This window comes from Eumetopias jubatus, unplaced genomic scaffold (assembly GCF_037043125.1).
Source record: "Eumetopias jubatus isolate StellerSeaLion01/CBP00866 unplaced genomic scaffold, mEumJub1_p1.0 scaffold_91, whole genome shotgun sequence".
Taxonomy (NCBI): Eukaryota; Metazoa; Chordata; class Mammalia; order Carnivora; family Otariidae; genus Eumetopias; species Eumetopias jubatus.
Window position 1 is genome coordinate 174,244 of NW_028274897.1, and position 23,354 is coordinate 197,597.

General features: G+C 38.7%; 1 protein-coding gene across 1 annotated transcript in view; it reads right to left on the minus strand.

The window, feature by feature from the left end:
• LOC114202186 (phospholipid-transporting ATPase ABCA3-like) overlaps positions 1-23,354 on the minus strand; it is a 176,902-nt gene that overhangs the window by 142,263 nt on the left and 11,285 nt on the right. Inside the window, exons 4-8 of the mRNA XM_088020629.1 lie at positions 20,522-20,649; positions 18,635-18,782; positions 9,988-10,247; positions 2,049-2,165; positions 1,587-1,704 (exon numbers count right to left, since the gene is read on the minus strand). Coding sequence (XP_087876755.1) covers positions 1,587-1,704; positions 2,049-2,165; positions 9,988-10,247; positions 18,635-18,782; positions 20,522-20,649 — 771 coding nt within the window. The remainder of the gene's footprint in view (positions 1-1,586; positions 1,705-2,048; positions 2,166-9,987; positions 10,248-18,634; positions 18,783-20,521; positions 20,650-23,354) is intronic.

Below are 23,354 nucleotides of genomic sequence, written 5' to 3' on the forward strand. Positions count from 1 at the left end.
TTAAAATTAGTAACTTAAAAGACAGCATAAATAAAAGCTGAGAGCTCCAAACTGGGACAAGTTTTGCAACACATTTGCAATTAACAAAAGGTAGGTAGCAGGAATATATAAATAAGTCCTGACAATAATCATAATGGATAAGAATGCACAGATTTTACAGAAAAGGAAACACATGACCCATATTAATATTAATAACTCTCAGCTTCATCAGTAAATGAGAAAATGCAGGTCTGAACTGCCATAAGACAGGATTTCGTATCTCCAGTATGGCACAAATTAGAGTTTGATGTAGTAAATTTTGGCAGGGATATGGAATAATAGGAATTCTCATCTTCGTCCAGTAGGGCTGTAAGTGCACAGAACCACTCTGGAAGTGCTGGACACAGGTAGTTGGACATTTACAAACCCTATGACCCAGCAATTCCTTTTCTACATATGTACCATAGTGAAAGTCTAACACATATAAACTAAAGACATGTACAAAAATGTTCTAAATATCTAGTCTGCCATAATTCCAGAAACAGGAAATGACAGTATCTGTTTTCTAACTATCTCATTTTTCTCTTTGGTATATTATCACATTCTGCCTTACATTGACACACCACTTTTCTTTACCTCCTGGGTTGGTTGGTTTTATTTGTTTGTTTGTTTTGGCTGCTTATAGGTTGTACATGTGATCATGTGTCTTGTAAGGACCCATAACTAACAATATTCATGATAATGTACTGAGAAAAATAAAAATATAATGAATAGAGTTACTGGTCATGACTGCTATTGGCAAGTTAGCCCTCAAAAAGCAAGGAAACCATTTTTGCTTGCCTTTGTTTTATTATATACCGGGCCAGCTCAATGAATGACTTTTAGATACTTGCATCCATTGACTTGACTTCCCATTCCAATCTTCTAGTCTTTCAAAAATGTTTAAAAACTAACCTCTATAAGAAGCATTCATAGGTTTATCTCAATATGAAGTGGGATTATTTTAATCCTTTTTTCCTATGTATACTGATTCATAAATTTTCATTGCTCTCTGCATGTCCTATCAAATAATTTTTTTGTGCATATGATATGCATGTCCACAAGGTCAATGTCAGCTCTATGGGACAGACACTGTATTTCAAATACACAGCAAACACACAATAAATATCTATTAATGAAGTACCTGCACCCTTTCTTTCAGGCAAGCAATTTTGTTGTTTTCTTTCTCTTCACATACTGCAGATCATCATCAGATACTGACAGACTTTATTCCCTCCACTAGAATATACAGAAGCCATCTCAATCATTACCATTCCTGCTGGATGGTTAAATAGATACCATATGCATAGCAGCAGGTAAAGGTTAAAAAGAATTCTCAAATATGACTTTATTTTCATTTTTGTCCTTTTTTCACGTGTATACTATATATTAATTTTCACTGCTCCCTTCATTCCCTTTCTTATCATTTCATGTACTTACAATACTTGTCTTTTTATTTAGACTATAAAGAGAGGCTACAGACGAGATGGCAAATGAAGGTCACAGAAGCCTCCAAATATAATCCCCATTGAGTCACTAATTATCTTTCCCAGGAGTTTTAGACTCACCTTTATCGAAGAACGTGCTAACCATAAAGCTGAAGAATATTGTGGCAATGGCAAAACACAGCAAAAAGACGAAGACAAGAGATGGGTCACTGTACTGGATGACTGGCACAGGTTCTATCTAATAAAATAATCAGGAAGCCAGTTGAGCCATACTCTAAATGGCATCACAGCAAAACAATAGAGGAGAAGTGAAACATCTTTAAATATTTTAATAGTCCTAGTGAAACTAATGACAAACCTCAGGGAGATGAGTAAACAATTCATTAACTACAAAAGGTCCCCACATCTAAACTTAAAGTTTAGTTTGCTGAGAGACTAAGCAGCCCCTGCATTTCCAGATTGTAGTCAACAATAGGCACGTGTTCACTTCCTGACAACTTGAATCCATTAGGCCCATACCATGTTATATGTTTTTCCTCTCAAAGTTTAGCTATAGCATACTACAGTGAAATAGACACTTGCCTTGGCAAAGAAAATCATGCACATCAAAAGGATGATAACTGAATACAAAGAGAGGAATGTGAAGAAATAGGCACCCCAGAACATCCAATTACTGAGTCCTATCATGAGCAGATACTCCTGTGGGAGAGTTAACACAAACCAAACATCTTGTAAAATAATATAATTATATAAAATGCGTTCATAAAGATTATCTAATTTATTTCTACCACAATCAAAATTGGTGAAATAAGAATTATCACACCCGATTTATAGAAGAGGAGATCAATGATTTGATTAAAATTATTCAGCTAGTGTGTGGCAGTACTATGATGCTTATCAGCCTAGAGATGATCTCACCAATAATTTACCTGATATTGCTAAATAAAACGATAAACTGCTTAGATTAATATCCCCTTTCTTTTATTACACCCTCTTCTAGGAGATATTAAAGAATGTAAATATATTTTAATTAAATTACAAAAGATAGAAGCAAACACTAAAACTATGATAAAAAATAAGGGCGAAAATTCAGTTTTAGAATTTATGAAATATATTCTTTAAAGAAATATTTTATTTCGAGTGTTAACAAAAGAACATCAAAAAAGTTTAGCTAAGCATATAATGTAGAAAACCAATAAGATTCAAATGAGTGGTATGAGTCTTCACAGGCTATTTTAAATATTTCTATTGAATTTTACTGATGGACCAATATTAAATTCTGTAACTTTAAGTTCTTCTAGGGTAGAGGGCAGAGACCATGTTTGCCTATCTGTATCTGCCTGGCCCATACAAAGAGTTTAATAAATGTTTGTTGAAAGGACAAATGAATGAATGTGAGGATTTTGGAATTCATACTTTCCAAAGTTCTTAAAAATGGGCACAGGTCCACTTTATTATGTGAAGGGGACAGAAATAGGGATAAATGGTTCCTAGCAATCAATGGTACAACCAGACTTTCTTAGCAAGTTTTAATAACCAACAAAAATGACAAAGTACTTTTAGCAAAAGAAGTGTAAGATTTCTGGGGGCCTGAGTGGTTTAGTCTGTTGGGCAGCCAACTCTTGGTTTCAACTCAGGTCATGATCTCGGGGCCCTTGGGGATTGTGCCCCACATCCAGCTCCCTGCTCAGTGGGGAGTCTGTTTCAGGATTCTTTATCTCCCCCTGCCCCTCCCACTGCTCTCTCTAAAATAAATACATAAATGTTTAAAAAAAAAAGAAGTGTAAGATTTCTAAACTGAAAACTAAAACACTGTTGAAAGAAATTAAAGGAAACCTAAAGGAAAGACACCCCATTAATAACCCATTAATTCAACATACTATTGGAAGTTCTAGCCACAGCAATTGGGCAAGAAAGAAAGAATGGATGGAAATCAGAATTATTTGCATATGACATGATATTATACATAGGACACACTAACAATTCCACCAAAAAAGCTCTTAGAACTAATCAACAATGTCAGTAAAGCTGGAGGATACAAAACCAAAATACAAAAATCTGTTGCATTCCTATTCACTAATAAAAAACTATTAGAAAGAGAAATTAAAAAAAAACCAATCCATTTACAAATGCATCAAAAAGAGTAAGATACATGGGAAGAAATTTAACCAAGGAACTGAAAGACCTGTACACTGAAAATTCTAAGATACTGAAGAAAGAAACTGAAAACAACACAAACAAATAAACAGATATACCATGCTTGTGGATTGGAAAAATTAATATTGGTAAAATGTCCATACTACCCAAAGCAATAGACAGATTCAATGCAATCCTCATCAAAATTCCAATGTCATTTTTCACAGAAATAGAACAATCCTAAAATTTATAAGGAACCACAAAAGACCCCAAACAGGCAAAGCAATCTTCAGAAAGAAGAAAAAAGCTGGAAGCATTCTACTTCCTGATTTCAAACTATATTACAAATCTATAGTAATCAAAAAAGTACAGTACTGTCATTAAAACAGACAACAGAGCAATGCAACAGAATAGAGAGCACAGAGATAAACTCACACATACATGGCCAACTAATTTATGCCAAAAAAGTAAAAAATACACAATGGGAAAAGGACAATTTAGAAAAAATTATATATATATAAGGCATCCAAGCAGATGAGACAATCTTACATGCAAACCAGATTCCACACATAAAAAAGAATAAATGACTCATCAAAGTAGGAGAATACAAAGTCAACACACAAAAATCAGTTGAGCTTCTACACACTACCAATGAACAATCTAAAATGGAAATTAGGAAAACAATTCCACTTATAAGAGCATCAAAACGAGTAAAATATGGAGTGCCTGGGTGGCTCAGTCAGTTAAGTGTCTGCCTTTGGCTCAGGTCATGATCCAGGAGTCCCAGGATCAAGTGTCCAGGATCGAGTCCTGCATGGGGCTCCCTGCTCAGCAGGGAGTCTGCCTCTCCCTCTGCCCTCACCCTGCTCATGCGCGCTCTCTCTCTCAAATAAATAAAATCTTTAAAAAAAAAGAGTAAAATACTTAGGAGTCAACTTAACCAAGGAGGTAAAAGATTTGTACAATTAAAACAATGAAAAGTGAAAGATCTCTACGTTTTTGAGGCCAATATACTCCCATGCAATTAAAAAAAATTAGAAAATTAGATAAAGTTAGAAAATTTTGGTGAAATATAGAGCAAACAGAATTTTCATACATTGCTAACGGAAGTGAAAATTGGTAAAATTTTATTGGCAAACTTTGGCACTGTATAATAAAGTTAAATATGTATAATCTAACATTCAGCAAAAAAAATTTATAAAATATTCATAGAAGAATTACTTATAATACCCAAACTCCAAACACTAAAGGAAAATAGATAAATTTTGATAGTCATACTATGGAATCATAAAACTCATATAACTCAATGATTATAAATGAACAACAGCTACATATTTAGCTGAAAGAACCACACAGACACAACATAATACAGTGCATGATTCCATTTACCAAGTTCAAGGCAGACAAAACTAGCTCATAATACTAGAAGTCAGGTTAGTGTATACTTTGGGGAAAATGTTTTGAGGGGTACACAAGCCATCTTCTAGAGTGTTGGCAGTGTTTTATTTCTTACAGGGGTCACAATAAAATGGGCATACTTTCTTCATGATAACCCATTCAACTCTACTACAATAATTTGAAAGTTAGTGTCTCCTCAAAATTCCTAAGTAGAAAACCTTGTCCCCAGTGTGACGGCAGTTTGAGGTGGGGCCCCTGAGAGATAAGTAGGTGATGAGGGCTAAGCACTCATGAATCAGATTAGTACCCTTATAAAGGACACCCCAGAGAGCTCACATTTCTTCTGTCATATGAGGAGACAGTGATGAATGAGGTGCCATCTATGAACCACAGAGGGCATTCTCATCAGACATTTCTGAATCTGCTGGCACCTTGCTCTTGGACTTCCCAGGTTGCAGAACTGAGAGAAAGAAATTTCTCTTGCTTTATAAGCTATATAGTTTATGATATTTTTGTTACAGTAGCCTGGATGGATTAAAGCACATGCACTTTTCTGTGTGTATATATGTTATACTTCAACGAAAGTAATTTAAAAATGAAATATAAGGGGGGGAAATCTGAGGGAGAGACAAACCATGAGAGACTCTGAGAAACAAACTGAGGATTTTAGAGGGGAGGGGGTGGGGGAATGGGTTAGCCTGCATGAAGCACTGGGTGTTATACACAAACAATGAATCGTGGAACACTACATCAAAAACTAATGATGTATTGTATGGTGACTAACATAATAAAATAAAATTAAAAAATAAGTGTTCTGTAGTTTCTAGAGTACAGATCCTTTACCCCCTTGGTTAGGTTTATTCCTTGGTATCTTACGGTTTTTGGTGCAATTGTAAATGGGATTGATTCCTTAATTTCTCTTTCTTCAGACACATTGTTAGTGTATAGAAATGCAACTGATTTCTGTGCATTCATTTTGTATCCTGCCATGTTGCTGAATAGATATTGTTAAAATGCCTATGCTGCCCAGAGCAATCTATATATTCAATGCAATCCCTATCAAAATAACGTTGACATTTTTCACAGAGTTGGAATAAACAATCCTAAAATTTGTATGGAACCAGAAAAGACCCCAAATTGCTGGGGGAATGTTGAAAAAGAAAACCAAAGCTGGAGGCATCACAATTCCGGACTTCAAGCTCAATTACAAAGCTGTAATCATCAAGACAGTACGGTTCTGGCACAAAAACAGACATATGGATCAATGGAACAGAATAGAGAGCCCAGAAATGGACCCTCAACTCTATGGTCAACTAATCTTTGACAAAGCAGGAAAGAACATCCAATAGAAAAAAGACAGTCTCTTCAATAAATGGTGCTGGGAAAACTGGACGGCCAAGTCCAGAAGAATGAAATTGGACAATTCTCTTACACCATACACAAAGATAAACTCAAAATGGATGAAAGACCTCAGTGTGAGACAGGAATCCATCAAAATCCTAGAGAACATAGGCAGCAACCTCTTGGACCTTGGCCACAGCAACTTCTTCCAAGACACATCTCTAAAGGCAAGGGAACCAAAAGAAAAAAATGAACTTTTGGCACTTCATCAAGAGAAAAAGGTTCTGCACAGCAAAGGAAACAGTCAATAAAACTAAAAGGCAACCTACAGAATGGGAGAAGATATTTGCAAATGACATAACAGATAAAGGGCTGATATCCAAGATCTATAAAGAACTTCTCAAACTCAACACCTAAAAAACAAATAACCCAGTCAAAAAATGGGCAGAAGACATGAACAGACACTTCTCCAAAGAAGACATACAAATGGCTAACAGACACATGAAAAATGCTCCACATTACTTGCTGTCAGGGAAGTGCAAATCAAAACCACAATAAGATACCACCTTACACCAGTTAGAATGGCAAAAATTAACAAGGCAGGAAACAAGTGTTGGAGAGGTTGTGGAGAAAGGGGAACCCTCTTACACTGTTGGTGGGAATGGAAGTTGGTACAGCCACTTTGGAAAACAGTATGGAGGTTCCTCAAGATGTTAAAAATAGAGCTACCCTATGACCCAGCAATTGCACTACTGGGTATTTACCCCAAAGATATCAGATGTAATGAAAAGAAGGGGCACATGCACCCCAATGTTCATAGTAGCAATGTCCACAATAGCCAAGCTGTGGAAGGAGTCGAGATGCCCTTCAACAAATGGATGGATAAAGAAGATGTGGTTCATATATACAATGGACATCAGCCATCAGAAAGGATGAATATCTACCATTTGCATCGACATGGATGGAACTGGAGGGGATTATGCTAAGTGAAATAAGTGAAGCAGAGAAAGACAATTATCATATGATTTCACTAACATGTGGAATATAAGGAATAGTGCAGAAGACCATAGGGGAAGGGAGGGGAAACTGAATGGGAAGTAATCAGAGAGGGAGACATACCATGAGAGACTCTGGACTCCGGGAAACAAATTGATGGTTGCAGAAGGGAGGGGGGTGGGGGATGGGATAACTGGGTGATGGGCATTAAGGAGGGCACGTGATCTGATGAGCACTGGTTGTTATACACTACTCATGAATCACTGAACATTACATCAAAAACTAATGATGTACTATATGTTGGCTAACTGAGCTTAATAAGAAAAAATATTTAAAAATAAATGAAATATAAATATCAGTCATAATGTTGATGTTTGTGTATCACGTTCTGGGGACTCAAAAAAAGTGTTAAATTATAATTGAGAATTAAAGAGAGATAATCAACAAGGAGATGGCAGCTACAACACCTGAGACAAGTAAGTTAACTGTGTGTTCGCCAATCAGAAAAGAGGAAAGCATTACAGTCAGAGGAAACATAAACATAAAGGAAGTTTCAAAAAAAGTCATTCATTTTGGCTGGAAGGAAAGGTATCTATGTTTTTTTCACTCTCAGTGAAACACAATTCTGGAGGGGACTACAGGAGGTCATTTAAAACTTTTTTTTCAGCAATCAGAAATTGGTTAAAAAATTACAATATGTTTTTTTTTTTTAGATTCTACATATAAGTGAAATCATATGGTATTTGTCTTTTCTCTGAATTATTTCACTTAGCATAATCCCTCTAGGTCCATCCATGCTGTTGCAAATGGTGAGATCTCATTTTTTATGGCTGAGTAATATTCCATTGTATCGATATACAACATCTTTATTCATTCATCTATAGATGGACAACAAACAAATGAACAAAAACAAAGACATATCTATAAATACAGAGAACACACTGATAGTTGCCAGAGAAGGGAATGGGGGGATGGGCAAAAGGGTGCAGGGGAGTGGGAGGTACAGGCTTCCAGTTATGGAATGACTAAGTAATGGGGATGAGTGGTACAGCATAAGGAATATAGTCAGAGGTATTGTAATAGCGTTGCATATTGACAGACCGTAGTTCCCCCTGTGCTGAGCAGAGCATAATGGGCGAACTCGTCCAATCACTATGCTGTACAGCTGAAACTGATGTAATACTGTGTGTCAACAATACTTCCATAAAAATTCCTTCTTAAATCACAGAATCATAGAATCTTGGAATTGATTTGTATCTAAATTCATCTAGACACAACTCCACAAATCCAGTAGATTATTTCTTTGTAGCTCTCCTTATTCCAGAGATGTTGGAGGGCATTTGGCATTTAAATTATATCCCTAAACAACAACGATAACAAAATGAGGAGTAGGTAGGGGCCAAATATTAGAAAATGCTTAAGTGGAATTTATTCAGCAGAGAACAAAGACAAATACAACCTTAAAATTTATTTCTAGCCATCTGTGTTACAGGACAATTACCCTGGCAACAATGTGCAAGGTAGATTCAGAGGAGAGCTGAGGGGTGAGGAGATATGTGCGAAGTGCCCTGAGTGAGAAGAGGTGGGTAGTGAGAAACAACGTGAGGCTGATGTGTGAAGTGGTGTGGCCACTAAGGAAAGAGAAAAATGGCAGGATTCAAGATTACACAAGCATAAATGAAATGGAGAGACAGCTGATGTTAACAGCCACATCTAACAGCTATGGAGCACCCACTAGGTGCCTGACAATGTACCAAACACTCACCACCTGTTTCCTCCTTTACACCTCACAACAGCAGGTCCAGGTGATTTGACAGTGATAATTTTTCACATAATATCTAGCTTAATATCATGACAGCCTTCCAAGTTAGTTATTATTATTATACTCAATTTATATCTGAGAAAAAAGGCTAGAAAAGTTATATGACTATGTCAGAGTCAAATAGTAGAGATAGGATTCAAATCTATGATTTATCAGAAACAAATTAGGCAATAAATCAATTATATATAATTATATAAATCATCTCTCCCTCTCTCTTTATAGGATATATTATAATATTATTGTATATTATATAATATATTATATGTTAAATACATAATAATTACATATTAATTATAATTATATATTAATAATTATATATGAATTATAAATTAATAATTGGTTAAATGACTATTTTTGAACTGCAAAGCCTCTGGCCATAACACAACATGGTCTCTACCGAGACATAGAAATTCTGAAGGGGACTATAAGTGGTCATTTAGGAAAAAAAACTCAGAAAAACTAATTATAGAATCATAGAATCTTGAAATTTACTTGTATTTAAATTCATCAAGACAGTTCCACAAGCCCAGATGATTAATTCTTTGCAACCCACCTATTCCAGGGAGATTTTAGAGCATTTGCCATTTAAATTCTATTTGTAATAATCTTGTGAAGTAGTCTTCTAGAAATAAAATTAAAGGATTCCAATGAAAACAAACTTCTAGAAAATTGCCAAGAGAAATAAGTGTTCACTTTCTGGTTGCTATTGAAACATGAGCATCTACCAGTGCTGAGTGGGTAGAAATAATCCAGCCTCCACAGAAATTTATGCTACAGACCCAAATTTTTCTATAGAAGCTCTATTTACCTCAAGAAAAGTAGAGTTACCTTCAATCGCTTTTCCTTTTCCCACATAATAGACTGAATGAGGGTAAGATGGTTCATAGAGAAGATAAATAAGATTACTAAAGGAATGAAAATACCAAAAAAGGTGAAGAAGTAATCACGAGAATATTCTGGATATGGAAATCTCTGAACAAAGACAGTGACATCTTGAAATAGCTTTTGTGTAGCTGTGCGGTTAAAATATTTCATGATGGCCTGATCCAAGGCATGCTGTATAACCAGGAACCCTTCAGTGATGTACCCTAAATGAGAAAACAAAGATTGCTAAGTACAACAGACAAGAAATAGCTGAAATGAACAAAGGAAAAGGTAACTAAAGGTATGTCAAAAACAACAAAGTTAATTATTGTAAAGAGGCTCTTGTTATAGTCTAAATTTCACAGCAATTATGGTTTCCCCACGCAAATACATAATAAATACTTTATTATTTAAATTTTTATTTACTTGAGTATGGTTGATGCACCAGGTTACATTAGTTTCAGGTGTACAATGTCGTGATTTATACATTATGCTGTGCTCACGAGTGTAGCCACCATCTGTCAGCATACAGTGCTATTACAGTATCATCAGCTATATTCCTTTGCTGTGCCTTTTATTCCCGTGACTTATTTATTCCTTAACTGGAAGCCTGTATCTCCCATTCCCCTTCACCCATTTTGCCCACCCCTCCCTCCTCTCTGGCAATCATCAGTTTGTTCTCTGTATTTGTAGATCTGATTCTGCCTTTTGTTTATTCATTTGTGGGCTTTTTTAGATTCTTTTTAAAAGGATCCTAATTCCCAGCTTCCCAGAAAGTAAAATATTGTGTAAAATTACAGAGCTGCTTTCTGCAATTTCAATCAACTGAATGAGAACTGAATAAACTACTGCATAGGTCAAGATTTTAATTCAGTACCCTTGATATTTGAGAAATTAAGGGAAGTTCATACTGAGTGAGTTATATGAACTGATGTCCACTAAAGCAGAGCTACTCAGTGTGTGGTCCTTGGATCTTGGCAATATGCAAATAGCTTCTTACTGTTAAATAAGTTTAGTATAAAAATGAGCAAACACTTAAAAACTTTTATTAAAATTTGGCAATGCCATGACATCTAAAAACTGAATTTTCTGTTCATCTATACAAGTTCTTTATAGATTTTCAATGTGAATCTGTGTCACATTTTCTCCCTTCTGGATCTCACCTTACTGTTTTAATAGGGTCTTTCACACAGGCTGGAATAATCAATTTTAATGAAGTTCAATTTGTCAATTTTTTTCTTTTATAATAATACCTTTTCTGTCTTAATGAATCACTGCTGGCCCCAAATTCATGAAGATATTCTCATAAATTTTGTTGTGGAAGCTTTATGATTTTAGTTTTTACATTTAGGTTTATGATCATCATGTTATTTAACTAATTATATGTAGATATGGATTAGTGATCAAGATTCATTCTTTACATCCACATACCATGTTATTCCATCACAATTTGTTCAAAAGATTTCCTTTTCCCAGTGAATTATACTGGTGCCTTCATGGAAAAATTAAATGTATGTATATGAGTCTATTTCCAGACACCTCATTCTTTTTATATGTATTTGTTTGTCGGGAGCCATGAGCAACAAAGGGGTTAATCGGGTAGAGCAAAGGCTCCCTGATCCCTTTGACCCATGGCCACCTGACTGCCCCCATACAAGAACATGTGGTACTGGCTAGCCCGAGTTGTATTTAGACTAAGAAAACCACAGTGTTATTGATAAGCCCTGAAAAATAGCGCACCGGGCCCTTTGAAGGCATGGGAAGAAACTATGCGCTTGAGGAACCTGGCCTTGAACCAAAAACTCGGGATGGAGCCAGGAGAGGGCAGGGAGGAACCTGTGGAACTTGTTTATGTCCTATTGTTATATAACCTGAACTTATATAAAGTGTGTAAGTAAGAATAAAGTTGTTGCTCGCGGCATCCCCGTGGGCAACCCTCCTGTTCCCATACTTTTATGTTTCATTCTCTTACCCTCACCCCTGTTCGACCTTGCACGCGGGCCGTGGCAAGTGGCGCCCGAACAGGGACCTGAGCACATGAAAGAGGATCCTGGACACTGACGTTGTAAACATTCAGGTAAGAGAACCGGTCCTTTAACCGGCACGACAGGAGTAAGAAATTATGGGACAAAGTCAGTCCGCTAGTCATGCATATTTTCTGCGGACCCTGCAGATTTTATTGGCAGAGAGAGGGCATAAGGTGTCTTCCTCCACACTGCAGGAATTTTTCAGGAACATAGAAGACTTGTGCCCTTGGTTCCCACTAGAAGGGACAGCAAACCCAGAGGATTGGAGACGGGTGGGCCAAGAGATGAAAAATCAAATAAAGTTGCGGGGCTCCGGTGCCTTGCCGCCCAATACAATGGGCCTCTGGTCTCATATTGGTGAAATCCTGGAGCCACAACAAAAAATTGAGCTGATATCTTTAAAATCATGGGTTGAAGATAAGGAAAAAGATCCTATTAAAGTACCCCTGACTCCCACTGGGGTATCCTCTTTTGAGATCCTGGGCGATGATGCTAACATACCCGCCCAGGACCCTTTCCCTCCTCCACCACCTCCTATGCCCTTGGCGGGGAAAGCCCCTAGTGCTCAGAGTGGTGGGGATGAATTTGGCGACGATGATGTTTATCTCGATGATGACCCCATTCTGACTATGCCCACATCGTTGAAATCGGTCCTGCCTGCAGTCACAACCTCTGGGCAAGGGATTAATTCCGTGACTAGGTGCACTCAAACTAGCACGCTGCAGGCTTTTCCCATTATGACCAATCAGCAGAGCGCTGCCAAGTCCTCTGTGTCCAACATTAGCCCTTTACAGAGAACTTTACTAACAGCGCAGCAAGCGGGAGAGGACGTGGGAGAGTTTAATGCCTACCCAGTAACCTTACAGGGAGGCCAACGGACTTATACTGCCCTAAATTTTAAAATGTTAAAAGACTTAAAGGCTGCCTGTAGTCAGTACGGGGCCACTGCTCCCTTTACCCTATCTATGATGGAAAACCTTACCAGAGAAGCTCTTTGCCCGGGAGATTGGAAGGTTGTTGCCCAGGCTTGCCTTAATGGGGGAGATTATTTGTTGTGGAAGGCCGAATTCGAGGAAAAGTGTAACAATCTGGCTATCTATAACAAAAGGACCCAAATCCCTGTCACATATGAGATGTTGGCTGGTACTGGAGCTTATTATGAAGTGGGTAACCAAATACATTTCCCTGAGATTGCCTATGCTCAAATCAATGAGGCTGTTTTGACTGCATGGAAAAAGTTACCGACCACTGGCACAAGGACAGAGGAGTTATCCAAAATAAGACAGGGACCCGATGAACGCTATCAAGACTTTGTTTCACGGCTGTTACAAGCCGTGAGTAGGATTGTTGTGGACGGAAAGGCAGGAACTATTATAGTGAAGCAGCTAGCCTTTGAGAATGCCAATTCAGCATGTCAGGCGGCCATAAGGCCTTGGAAGTCCACGGGCACCCTTGAGGATTTTTTGCGGCATTCAAGTCAATCCAGCTCCTCTTATTACAGAGGCAGCACCCTCTATTTGTAACACACATCAGAGCTCACTCTAACCTTCCTGGCCCCCTAGCGGAGGGCAATCGCATAGCTGATGAAAATACACATATATTTTCTACAAACACCATTCAGGCAGCAAAAAGCAGCCATGCAAAATTCCATCAGAATGCACAGGCCTTACGGCGTCAATATGGCATCTCCCGGGAGGAATCCCGACAAATTGTACGAGAATGCCAGTCCTGTCCCCAGTTTTTTAACCCCCCCACATATGCCATTAACCCCAGAGGGCTCCTTCCTAACCACCTTTGGCAGATGGATGTAACCACTTACTTACCGTTTGGCCGCCTTAAATACATCCATGTCTCCGTTGACACCTTCTCTAACTATATTTTTGCTACTGCACACTCCGGTGAAGCTTTTGTAGATGTCCAAAATCATCTCTTCGCAACATTCACAGTTCTGGGCATGCCGAAGGCTCTTAAGACCGACAATGGTTCAGCCTATACCTCTTCAGCATTCCAGACCTTTTGTGCAAATTTTCACATCACTCATACAACAGGTATTCCTTATAATTCTCAAGGTCAGGCCATTGTCGAAAGAGCCCATTCCACCCTCAAAATGTACCTCAAAAAATTAAAAGAGGGGGAAATACTACAGGGGAAAATAAAATATTCACCTCATTTACACCTTTCATTAGTACTCTTTGTTTTAAATTTTTTGAATGTTGACTCGGTTGGCCGCACTGCCGCCGAGCGTTTTTGGCAGCCTGAGCGGGCTCCCCTCCTCTATGCGAAGTGGCGTGACCCCGCCACCGCGGAATGGAGGGGACCCGACCCGGTCCTACGCCAGGGCCGAGGATACGCTTGTATCTTTCCCCAGGATGAGGAGACGCCACGCTGGCTCCCGCTCCGATGCGTCCGCATTATCCATGATGGTTTGCAGAATGGGGCGGCTCCAGATCCGCTCCAGGAGGACGAGGAGACGCCCCGCCTCGGATCAGAGGAAAATAACATGGGGAGACATCAAAGCCCTGACCGCTCAAGCTGAGGCCACCGTGCGTGAGTCGGGCCAGCCAGTCACGACTGTTGCCCTTTTCCTTGCCATGCTATCACTTTTAACCCTTGACTCTGCCCAGGCCTCTTCTTACTGGGCTTTTGTCCCGGATCCTCCTACCGCGAGGGCAGTCACCTGGAAGGATCCCTCACCCAAGGTGTTTACTAACTTCACAGACATTTTTGATGGGCCTGAGATTTCCGGCCTCACTCATGCCATGGCGCCTTTTAACTGGACCAGCCTGGCTTCTGCCCCCCCCATTTGTTTCCAGGCCATCGATGGCCCTGAGGCGCCCCATTATGGATGCGTGGTCACTTCACCAGTCTCCCGAAAAATCCGCTCTTGGTATGGAACTGAGCCACCTAGAGGAGACACTTTGACACCTCATGTAATGGTGGAGAATTGGGACATCAACGAGGTTGTCCTTCAACATCGACGGCCCCTGCCTGTTGGCCGTTTCGGACCCGCTTCCAGATCCCTTGAGACCCCATACCTTGACTATCCCCTCTGCAAATCTAACTTAACGTAAAAAACCTACGGACCCTCTTGGAAAACCTGCATTCATCACAACCCAGAGATTGTGACTCCCCATGGCATACCTGACACTTATATAATTGACTGGTCAAAAGACAGGGATCTCCCTTTGCGCCGCTCCCCCCCGCCTTCAGGATACGGGCCATACGACCACAATAATTCTGCTCCCGGGGGACTGCTGTCACTGGGGAGTATGAGACACCCGGACTTGTGGAAAATTGTTGCGGCCATGAGAGATGTTAAAGCTAATTCGTCTCTTTCCCCTGGCTTCCCCACGGGCCCATTGACATTTCAAATTCAGGCATGTCTTTCCCCACCGTTCCTGTTTGTAGTGGGGGACGGATCTGTAGTACCCGAGGCTAAGGCCAATAGAACCCTTTACAAAATAACTTGTGAGGAGTGTTATCTCACCAACTGTTTGCCTTTACCCAGCGCCCCAAATCCAACAAAGAAGGTTTTCCTAGCCATGCAGCCCCCTTATCTAATGATGCCTGTAGAGGTGAGGGGGCCCTGGTATAGAGATTATGGCTACCAATTTGCGCAAGAATTGAAAGGCCTACTTAGTCGGAGACGACGCTTCCTAGGCCTCCTAATAGCTGGCATCACTGCCTTGGTGTCTTTGATAGCATCAGCTACTGTCTCCACGGTGGCACTGTCCCAGGGCATACATACGGCCTCCCATGTAAATAGCTTAGCTCATAATGTCTCCCAGACCCTCGCTACACAAGGAAGTATAGATAGAAAAATTTTGGCTTGCCTAGATAGTCTAGAACAGGCCGTCGAGTACCTGGGCACCCAATATTCACTGTTACACACTCGTTTGTCCTTTGTATGCCACGGCGGGTATGGTTCCATTTGTGTAACCCCCTTAAAGGCTGACAATGTCTCCTGAGAAACAGTGCAGAGGCACTTGCAAGGTATCTGGCATGAGACAAATGTAAGCCTAGATCTGCTTCAATTGCAAAAACAAATAAACAATATAGCCTCCTCCCATCTGCATGTAGTCACCCCCAGAGACATGGCACAATCCTTTCTACAAAAGCTACAGGGGTTTAACCCCTTTAATATCCTCCAACATTCCTTCTGGATTATGTGTGCTCTGGTTGTAGGGGTAACCTTATTACTCTGCTTATGGTGTGCTTGGAGTCGCTGTCTGTTTGCTTTCATGGCCAGTACCCAAGCAAATGTACACATGTTGCGTTTAAAGATAAAAGGGGGAAATGTCGGGAGCCATGAGCAACAAAGGGGTTAATCGGGTAGAGCAAAGGCTCCCTGATCCCTTTGAACCATGGCCACCTGACTGCCCCCATACAAGAACATGTGGTACTGGCTAGCCCGAGTTGTATTTAGACTAAGAAAACCACAGTGTTATTGATAAGCCCTGAAAAATAGCGCACCGGGCCCTTTGAAGGCATGGGAAGAAACTATGCGCTTGAGGAACCTGGCCTTGAACCAAAAACTCGGGATGGAGCCAGGAGAGGGCAGGGAGGAACCTGTGGAACTTGTTTATGTCCTATTGTTATATAACCTGAACTTATATAAAGTGTGTAAGTAAGAATAAAGTTGTTGCTCGCGGCATCCCCGTGGGCAACCCTCCTGTTCCCATACTTTTATGTTTCATTCTCTTACCCTCACCCCTGTTCGACCTTGCACGCGGGCCGTGGCATTTGTTCATCCTTACACCTATATGGCAATGTCTTAATTATATAGATTTATAATAAGTCTTGAATGTTCTTTAACATTGACATTCCTTTTCAAGATTTTTTTTAAAATTAATCTAGACCCTTTGTATTTCCATATATTTTTTAGAATAAGCTTGGTATTTTTTTTCCAAAAAGACTGCTAGGATTCTGTCACTATATTGCTATTATAGATCAACTTAGGGAGAAGCTACATCCTAACAATTTTGAGTCACCCAAGCAATGAAATTTAGATATCTCATCATTTGTTTAAAGTTTTCTCTCAGGAATGTTTTATTGTCTTTGGTGTAGATTTATAATTTATTATCATATACTGTCTATCTTGGGTATTTGCTCAATTAATACATTATATGTAGTACTTTCCTGTGGATCTCTTCACAATCACCTACATAACATGATTCTGTCAACTTCACATAAAGATAATTTTACTCCTTCCTTTCCAAAATCTATACCTTTTATTTCATTGCCTTTTTCTGATACAAGCTAGGACTTCCAGTAAGCTTGAAAAGAACTGATGAGAGCAAACATCTTTACTTTGTTCCCGATTATTAGAGGAGAAATGTACAATATTTCACTAGGATGATACAAATTTCTTACACATGTACTTTATCAGATTCAGAAATTTCATTTTTTTCACTTTTTTTCTACTTTGGCTTGGAGAGTTTTTTAAAATATACTTTTTTATTTTGGAAAAAAATATAGTCTTACAGAAAGACTACATACCATGCATTCCTAAATACCATGCATTCTCAACAGAGTTATAGAGCTTCAAGCCATAGCACATAAAACAGATCTGTAGTATATCTGTGGTATTAAAATTTCACAAGGGGAACACACTTAGGGAAAATATGTCCAAAAGGATTCCCTAGAAGGGCAATAATGAAAAAAAAATTGAGAAATATTACTTATACCCTGCACCCAGCTTCCCGAATATGACATCTTACATTCCCATGGTACATTTGTCAAAACTAAGAAATTAATATTGGCACAAAACAATTTCTAATTTATATAAACTTGTTTGGATTTCACCAGTTTTTCCCCAGTGTCATTTTTTTTCTGTTCCCACCTAGGATACTACATTGCATTTAGTTGTCATGTCTCCATAGTCTCCTCTGATCTATGAAACTTTATTATTCTTTCTTGTTTTTCACGACCTTGAGAGTTTTTGAGAACACTGGGCATGTATTTTGGAATACATGGTTCTGTAGTTTGGATTTGCATGATGTTTTTTCACTAATAGCGTTAAAAGTTTTACAGAGGTAAAATGCCCTCTTCATCACATTATATCAGAGAATATTTGCTATCAACATGACATCAAAATACTCAAAATTGTTTTAAATTCCTTGCCAGCCAATTCCAGTATATAGCTTATCTGTCCACTTATATTGACTGTTTTTTTTTCTTTTAATTTTAGGTAACATTTTCCTGCTTGTTTGCATATCCTATAATTTTGGATCTTATGCCAGAAATTGTGGTGAAAGGAACAGTGGACACTAAAGTATATAATTGTTCTGTTTTCTTAAAGACGCTAGCTCCTTCCTTTGTCATACAGCTAAAGTGAGGAGCTGACCATTTAAATTCCAAGAGTTTAGTTGAGTTGAGCTGAACCTGGATAAAAATACATCGTTCCAACATACAGAAATTTTACACAAGTTTTTGGACACTGAAAATTTTAAAGAAATCACCAGCAGTACAAGTTAAAAATTAACAATTTCTATCATAAGATTGAAGAAATGTAGGTATAAACATGTGATAGCTCTTACTATATGACTTGATATTACAATAAGTATGACTAAAGATCTGCTCACCAGGAGGCCCCCCATTTGAGTTGCGTTCACTTCTGGGTCCCAAAGAAGGAAAAGGTGGAAAGAGAACACCTGTTTCCCAGCCTTCAGTTCGGAGAAAACCCACATACTTGTTCCTCTGAAAACTACTGAAACGCAGAAAATATTTTACCTATAAGGAGCAAAAAGAAACAATATCTGTAAATGAAAAAAATAATTAAGAATGAGAAACAAAAGGAAGTTAAAGAAAAACTGCACACGTGCGATTCTGAGGCAGAGTGTCAAGCACTAAGTAGATTCTGAACATCAGCCAATGGAGCGGACTTGTGTGGCTACTGTGGGTTTGTGGTAAGCAAACAGTGGCAACTTGCACACAATTGCCAATGTCTCTTTCCCAAAATAGACAGCTGGCATGCATACTGAAATGAAACATACCAAAAGGTGTTGCTAATTTCTCTTCCCATTATGTCAGCCAAGTGTTCCAAGAGGAAAATCTCTTCCTCCTCTAAAAGTGATTATAACCTAAGAATCCCACATGAAGATAGAGGAGAAATGTGAAAGTATAAATGTGGAATACTGCATAATTTCATTATTAAATGAAAAGATAATACTAATTCTAAAGAACTAAGTAAAAATTTCAAGGTAGATCATGCTGGGTCTAAGTAGCTTTACAAGACAGCAAATGGTCCAGCAGTTGCCTAAAGTCAGGGGTCAGACCAGAGAAATCAGTAACACCAGATGGGACAGACACATATCATAAACCTAGGTAAATATTAATATACTCAGTTATCAAGACAAAAGCTTTAGACACTTATTGAATGTTCAAGGATTAAGACATAGCACCTCTTCCTCAAGGAGCTCAAATTCTAGTTGAGACAACATATATATTTACATTATAGTAAATTCAGTGATAGTAATATGTACAGGGCATTTATGGGAGAATGAGGGAGGAAAGGGATGGGTGTGGTTAGGAGAGTCACTGTACTGTGAGTCACAGTAGCAATGCTAAGGGTAAGAGTGAGCCAAGTGGCCTGGGCAGTCGGGAGACCATACAAGGTGAAGTTTGAAACTGTACCAAAAACATTCTGACTGCACTCTATGTATCCACTGATGAGTCTACATCAGCATCACGTACACTGAATCAGCAACTTGAGGGAATTTTATACACATGAAAGGAATGAGGGAATGATGGGCAGAATGGAAGATACCTACAACTCTACTTACAACCCAGTGGTTTTCCTTACTTTTTCATTCCATTGACAGCCATCTGTATCTTAAATGTAGAATTATAGCTCCATGCATACATCTGTACCATACTTTGGTTATTTCCCTCAACACCAGGGACACCAAGTTCAAAGCACAGTCCTCGTCTCTCTTTCTTGAAAGTTGTTATCAGAATCTTTCTCAGAGTCTGCCTATGTCCTAATTCTGTTTCTGCTTAGCTAAGGCTTAACACTGTTTTCCAGATTTAGATTTTGGAGAAAAATGATGAGATTCAGTCAAAAGAAAGAGGAACATTTTCATGTTGTATTTTAACATGCTTTAACATCTCAGGTCTTGACCTGGGAAATGTGCATTTACTTCACCATCATGCACAGAACTGGAGGCAGCTGCCATAATCTGATACAGTGGTCAAGGTCGACATCTCCTATGATTCTGATTTATAAGGAGAAAACCTAATATGTGGTAAATTCAATTCTTCCCCCATCAACATAAAGTTCTGGCTAAATAAAGGCACAGACACAGAAATTAGATTTGGATTTAAATCTTTGCTCTACTATGTACAAGCAGTATGATTTTGGGTAAGTTGCAGTCTCCCCACTTAATAAATGAAATAATTATGCCTCTACTTCATTAAGCCTCAGAAACTGGAAGTATACTTATGAGGTTTCTACATTAAAAATCTATTACCTTAAATGGCAGGGGATCATTGCTATTTTGGAACTCATGGTCAAAAATAATAGCAACCAACACTTTTTTAGAGTTATTCTCTTGCTTAACATACTCTTCAAAATCTCTTTCTGAAGAAAAGCCTTGAACTGTAGAGAGAAAAAAATCGAATATGTGAGTTGCCCACATAAACGCAAACTATCTGACTGCTTTTTCTATCTGTAAGATGGGAAAATGCTTTACATGGATGAAAGACTATCAAAATATAAATTTCAAAACATTGCTGCTCAAACACTGGCATAACAAACTAACGGATATTAGGAGTGCATAAAATTTTTTAAGAGTCTTAGGAGTTTTGGGCACCTGGGTGGCTTAGTTGGTTAAGCGTCTGCCTTTGGCTCAGGGTCCTGGGATGGAGCCCCGCATCGGGCTCCCTGCTCAGTGGGGAGTCTGCTTTTCCCTCTCCCTCTGCCCCTCCCCCCACCTGTGCTCTCACTCTCTCTCAAATAAAATCTTTAAAAAAAAAGAGTTTTAAAAGTTTTATCACAAGTTTAAAATATAATTAATCATTATAATAACTGTGTAGTGAAATAAGGTACGGAAGAGGGATATTTCCAATGTGTTTTGAAATTTCCACCTTGGAAGGAAATAACAAAATTGACTCATGCAATCTATTCAAAGTCCTAGAAGATGGGAATCTATAATATCTGATTAAAAAATAACTCAGAAGTTGAAGAATGAAACAACTTCACAATTTTAATACTTGAGGTGATTATGTGTCATAATCATTATTTTTTGTATAGTTGGGAAGTGCCAAGGATGCCACACTTTTCTCAGGCTAAGTACAGTTGGGATATAAATCCCAAAGCTGTAAGCAGGATCTCAGGGACCGGAATCAGATTTGCACCTACACAAGGTGACCAGAAGCAGGATGAAACAAAGTCCTCAGAGAATTCAAATGATTAAAACTGGAAAAACAAAAGTCCACTAAGTTAAACAAAACAAAACAACATAGGAACACAGCTAGAAATAGAATCTAATATTGAAAGTCCACTGTGAACAAAGTGAAGTGTGTACAAGCGGGTAGTGAGGCACACTTTGGGGCACGTAGCCTCTACTTCTGCATCTGAGCCTAACCACTGTCATGCATCTCACCCAGGCATCCTTTATGTCCCGGGAACCTCCCCATCCCTTTGCCTTCACCACTGAGTAGCCACAATTCTTTCTAACTGCCTGGCCATGGTGCAAGGGCCTGAGGACAGGTCCACCAGTCCGTTTTAATTTAACTGAGCTTCAAGGAAGGTATTACCTGCTCAAGCAGGAGTATAAGAAAGAACGGGAGGGAGAGAGAGCTTTGAGTACTTGATGAGGTTAAGACATGTCTTTGCCTCAATTTCTCAGAAAATAGAACTGGAGGGAAATTTATTTCTTATTTATTTTCATTTATTACCTCGGGTGGCTTTATTTTTCCCCCAGCTTTACTAAAAATTGTGTGTACTTACAGTGCAAAAGATGATGACAATGTATGTCTACACTGTGAAATGACTGCCACAATCAAGCTAATTAATATATCCATGACCACACAGTTACCCCTTATTTTATTTTTAAAATTTTCTGCCCAGAGTTATTGAGGTATTGCTGATAAATTAAAATTGTATATATATAGGTTATATAACGTTATTTTAAGGTACACAAAGTGATGTTTTAATATCTGCATACATTGTGAAATAATTACCAAAACCAGGTTAATTAACACACTTATTGCCTTACATAGTTACCATCCTTTTTTGTGAGGAGAACACTACAAGATCTACTCTCTGAATAAATTTCATATACACTATACAGTATTGTTAACTATAGTCACCATGTACATTAGATTGCCAGGACTTATTTATCTTTATAACTGAAAGTTCATAAGACTTGACCGACATCTCCCCATTTTCTCTACCTACCCTCACGTCCAGAAACCATGCAACCATGATTATTTTTTTCTGAAACCATGATTCTACTCTCTGCTTCTGTGAGCTCAACATTTTTAGATAACACACATATAAGTAAGATAATACCATATTTGTCTTTCTGTGTCCAGCTTATTTCACTAGCATAATGACCTCCAAACCAACATACTGTTACAAATGACAGGATTTCCTTCCTTTTTGTGGCTGAATAATTACATTTTCTCTATGCAGCCATCTGTTGATAGACATGTTGTTTGCTTCTATACCTTGTAAACAATGCTGCAATGAATAATTATGAACTTACATACCTTGAAAAAGGGAGATGCACAGGGTGAGGGCCATATTCACCCTGGTATTTTCCCTGAAAGCATTTGCAGAAAGCTGCAGACTTACTGAGCTGAAGAAAAGAGGTGAGAGTTGAGGCTGCCAAAATGGTTGAAACTTGAGAGACAAACTTGCAAAGAGAAAAAAATAGCAGAGAAGTGAAAAATCGGCTTGTAAATTCCCCTGAAGTCACCAGTCAACCCCTTAACTGAGGATGCCTAAGTTCAGACCATGAAACCAAGAAGATAACAGCAGGTGGCAGGCTACACTGCTGAGCAGGGATTTCAGCAGGTAGGCAATGTTGATGAACCAGAGAATAGAGTTCAAGCCCCACAAAGGTAGAGGAGCCTTCATAAATATTCCAGCTTCCAGATCACACCCTAGAAGAGCCATACCCTAGGACAAGGGATAAGCTGCAGGAGTAAAGACAAAACTGAAATAGAGCACTCCTTACAAAGCCCAAAACCAGATTTTGATGGGATCAAGTCACTCTGTCAGTATTTAAACAACCATCCAGAAGAAAACTTAACCCTCTTTGGATAAAAAAGTATCCTCAAGAGCTTCTAATATTT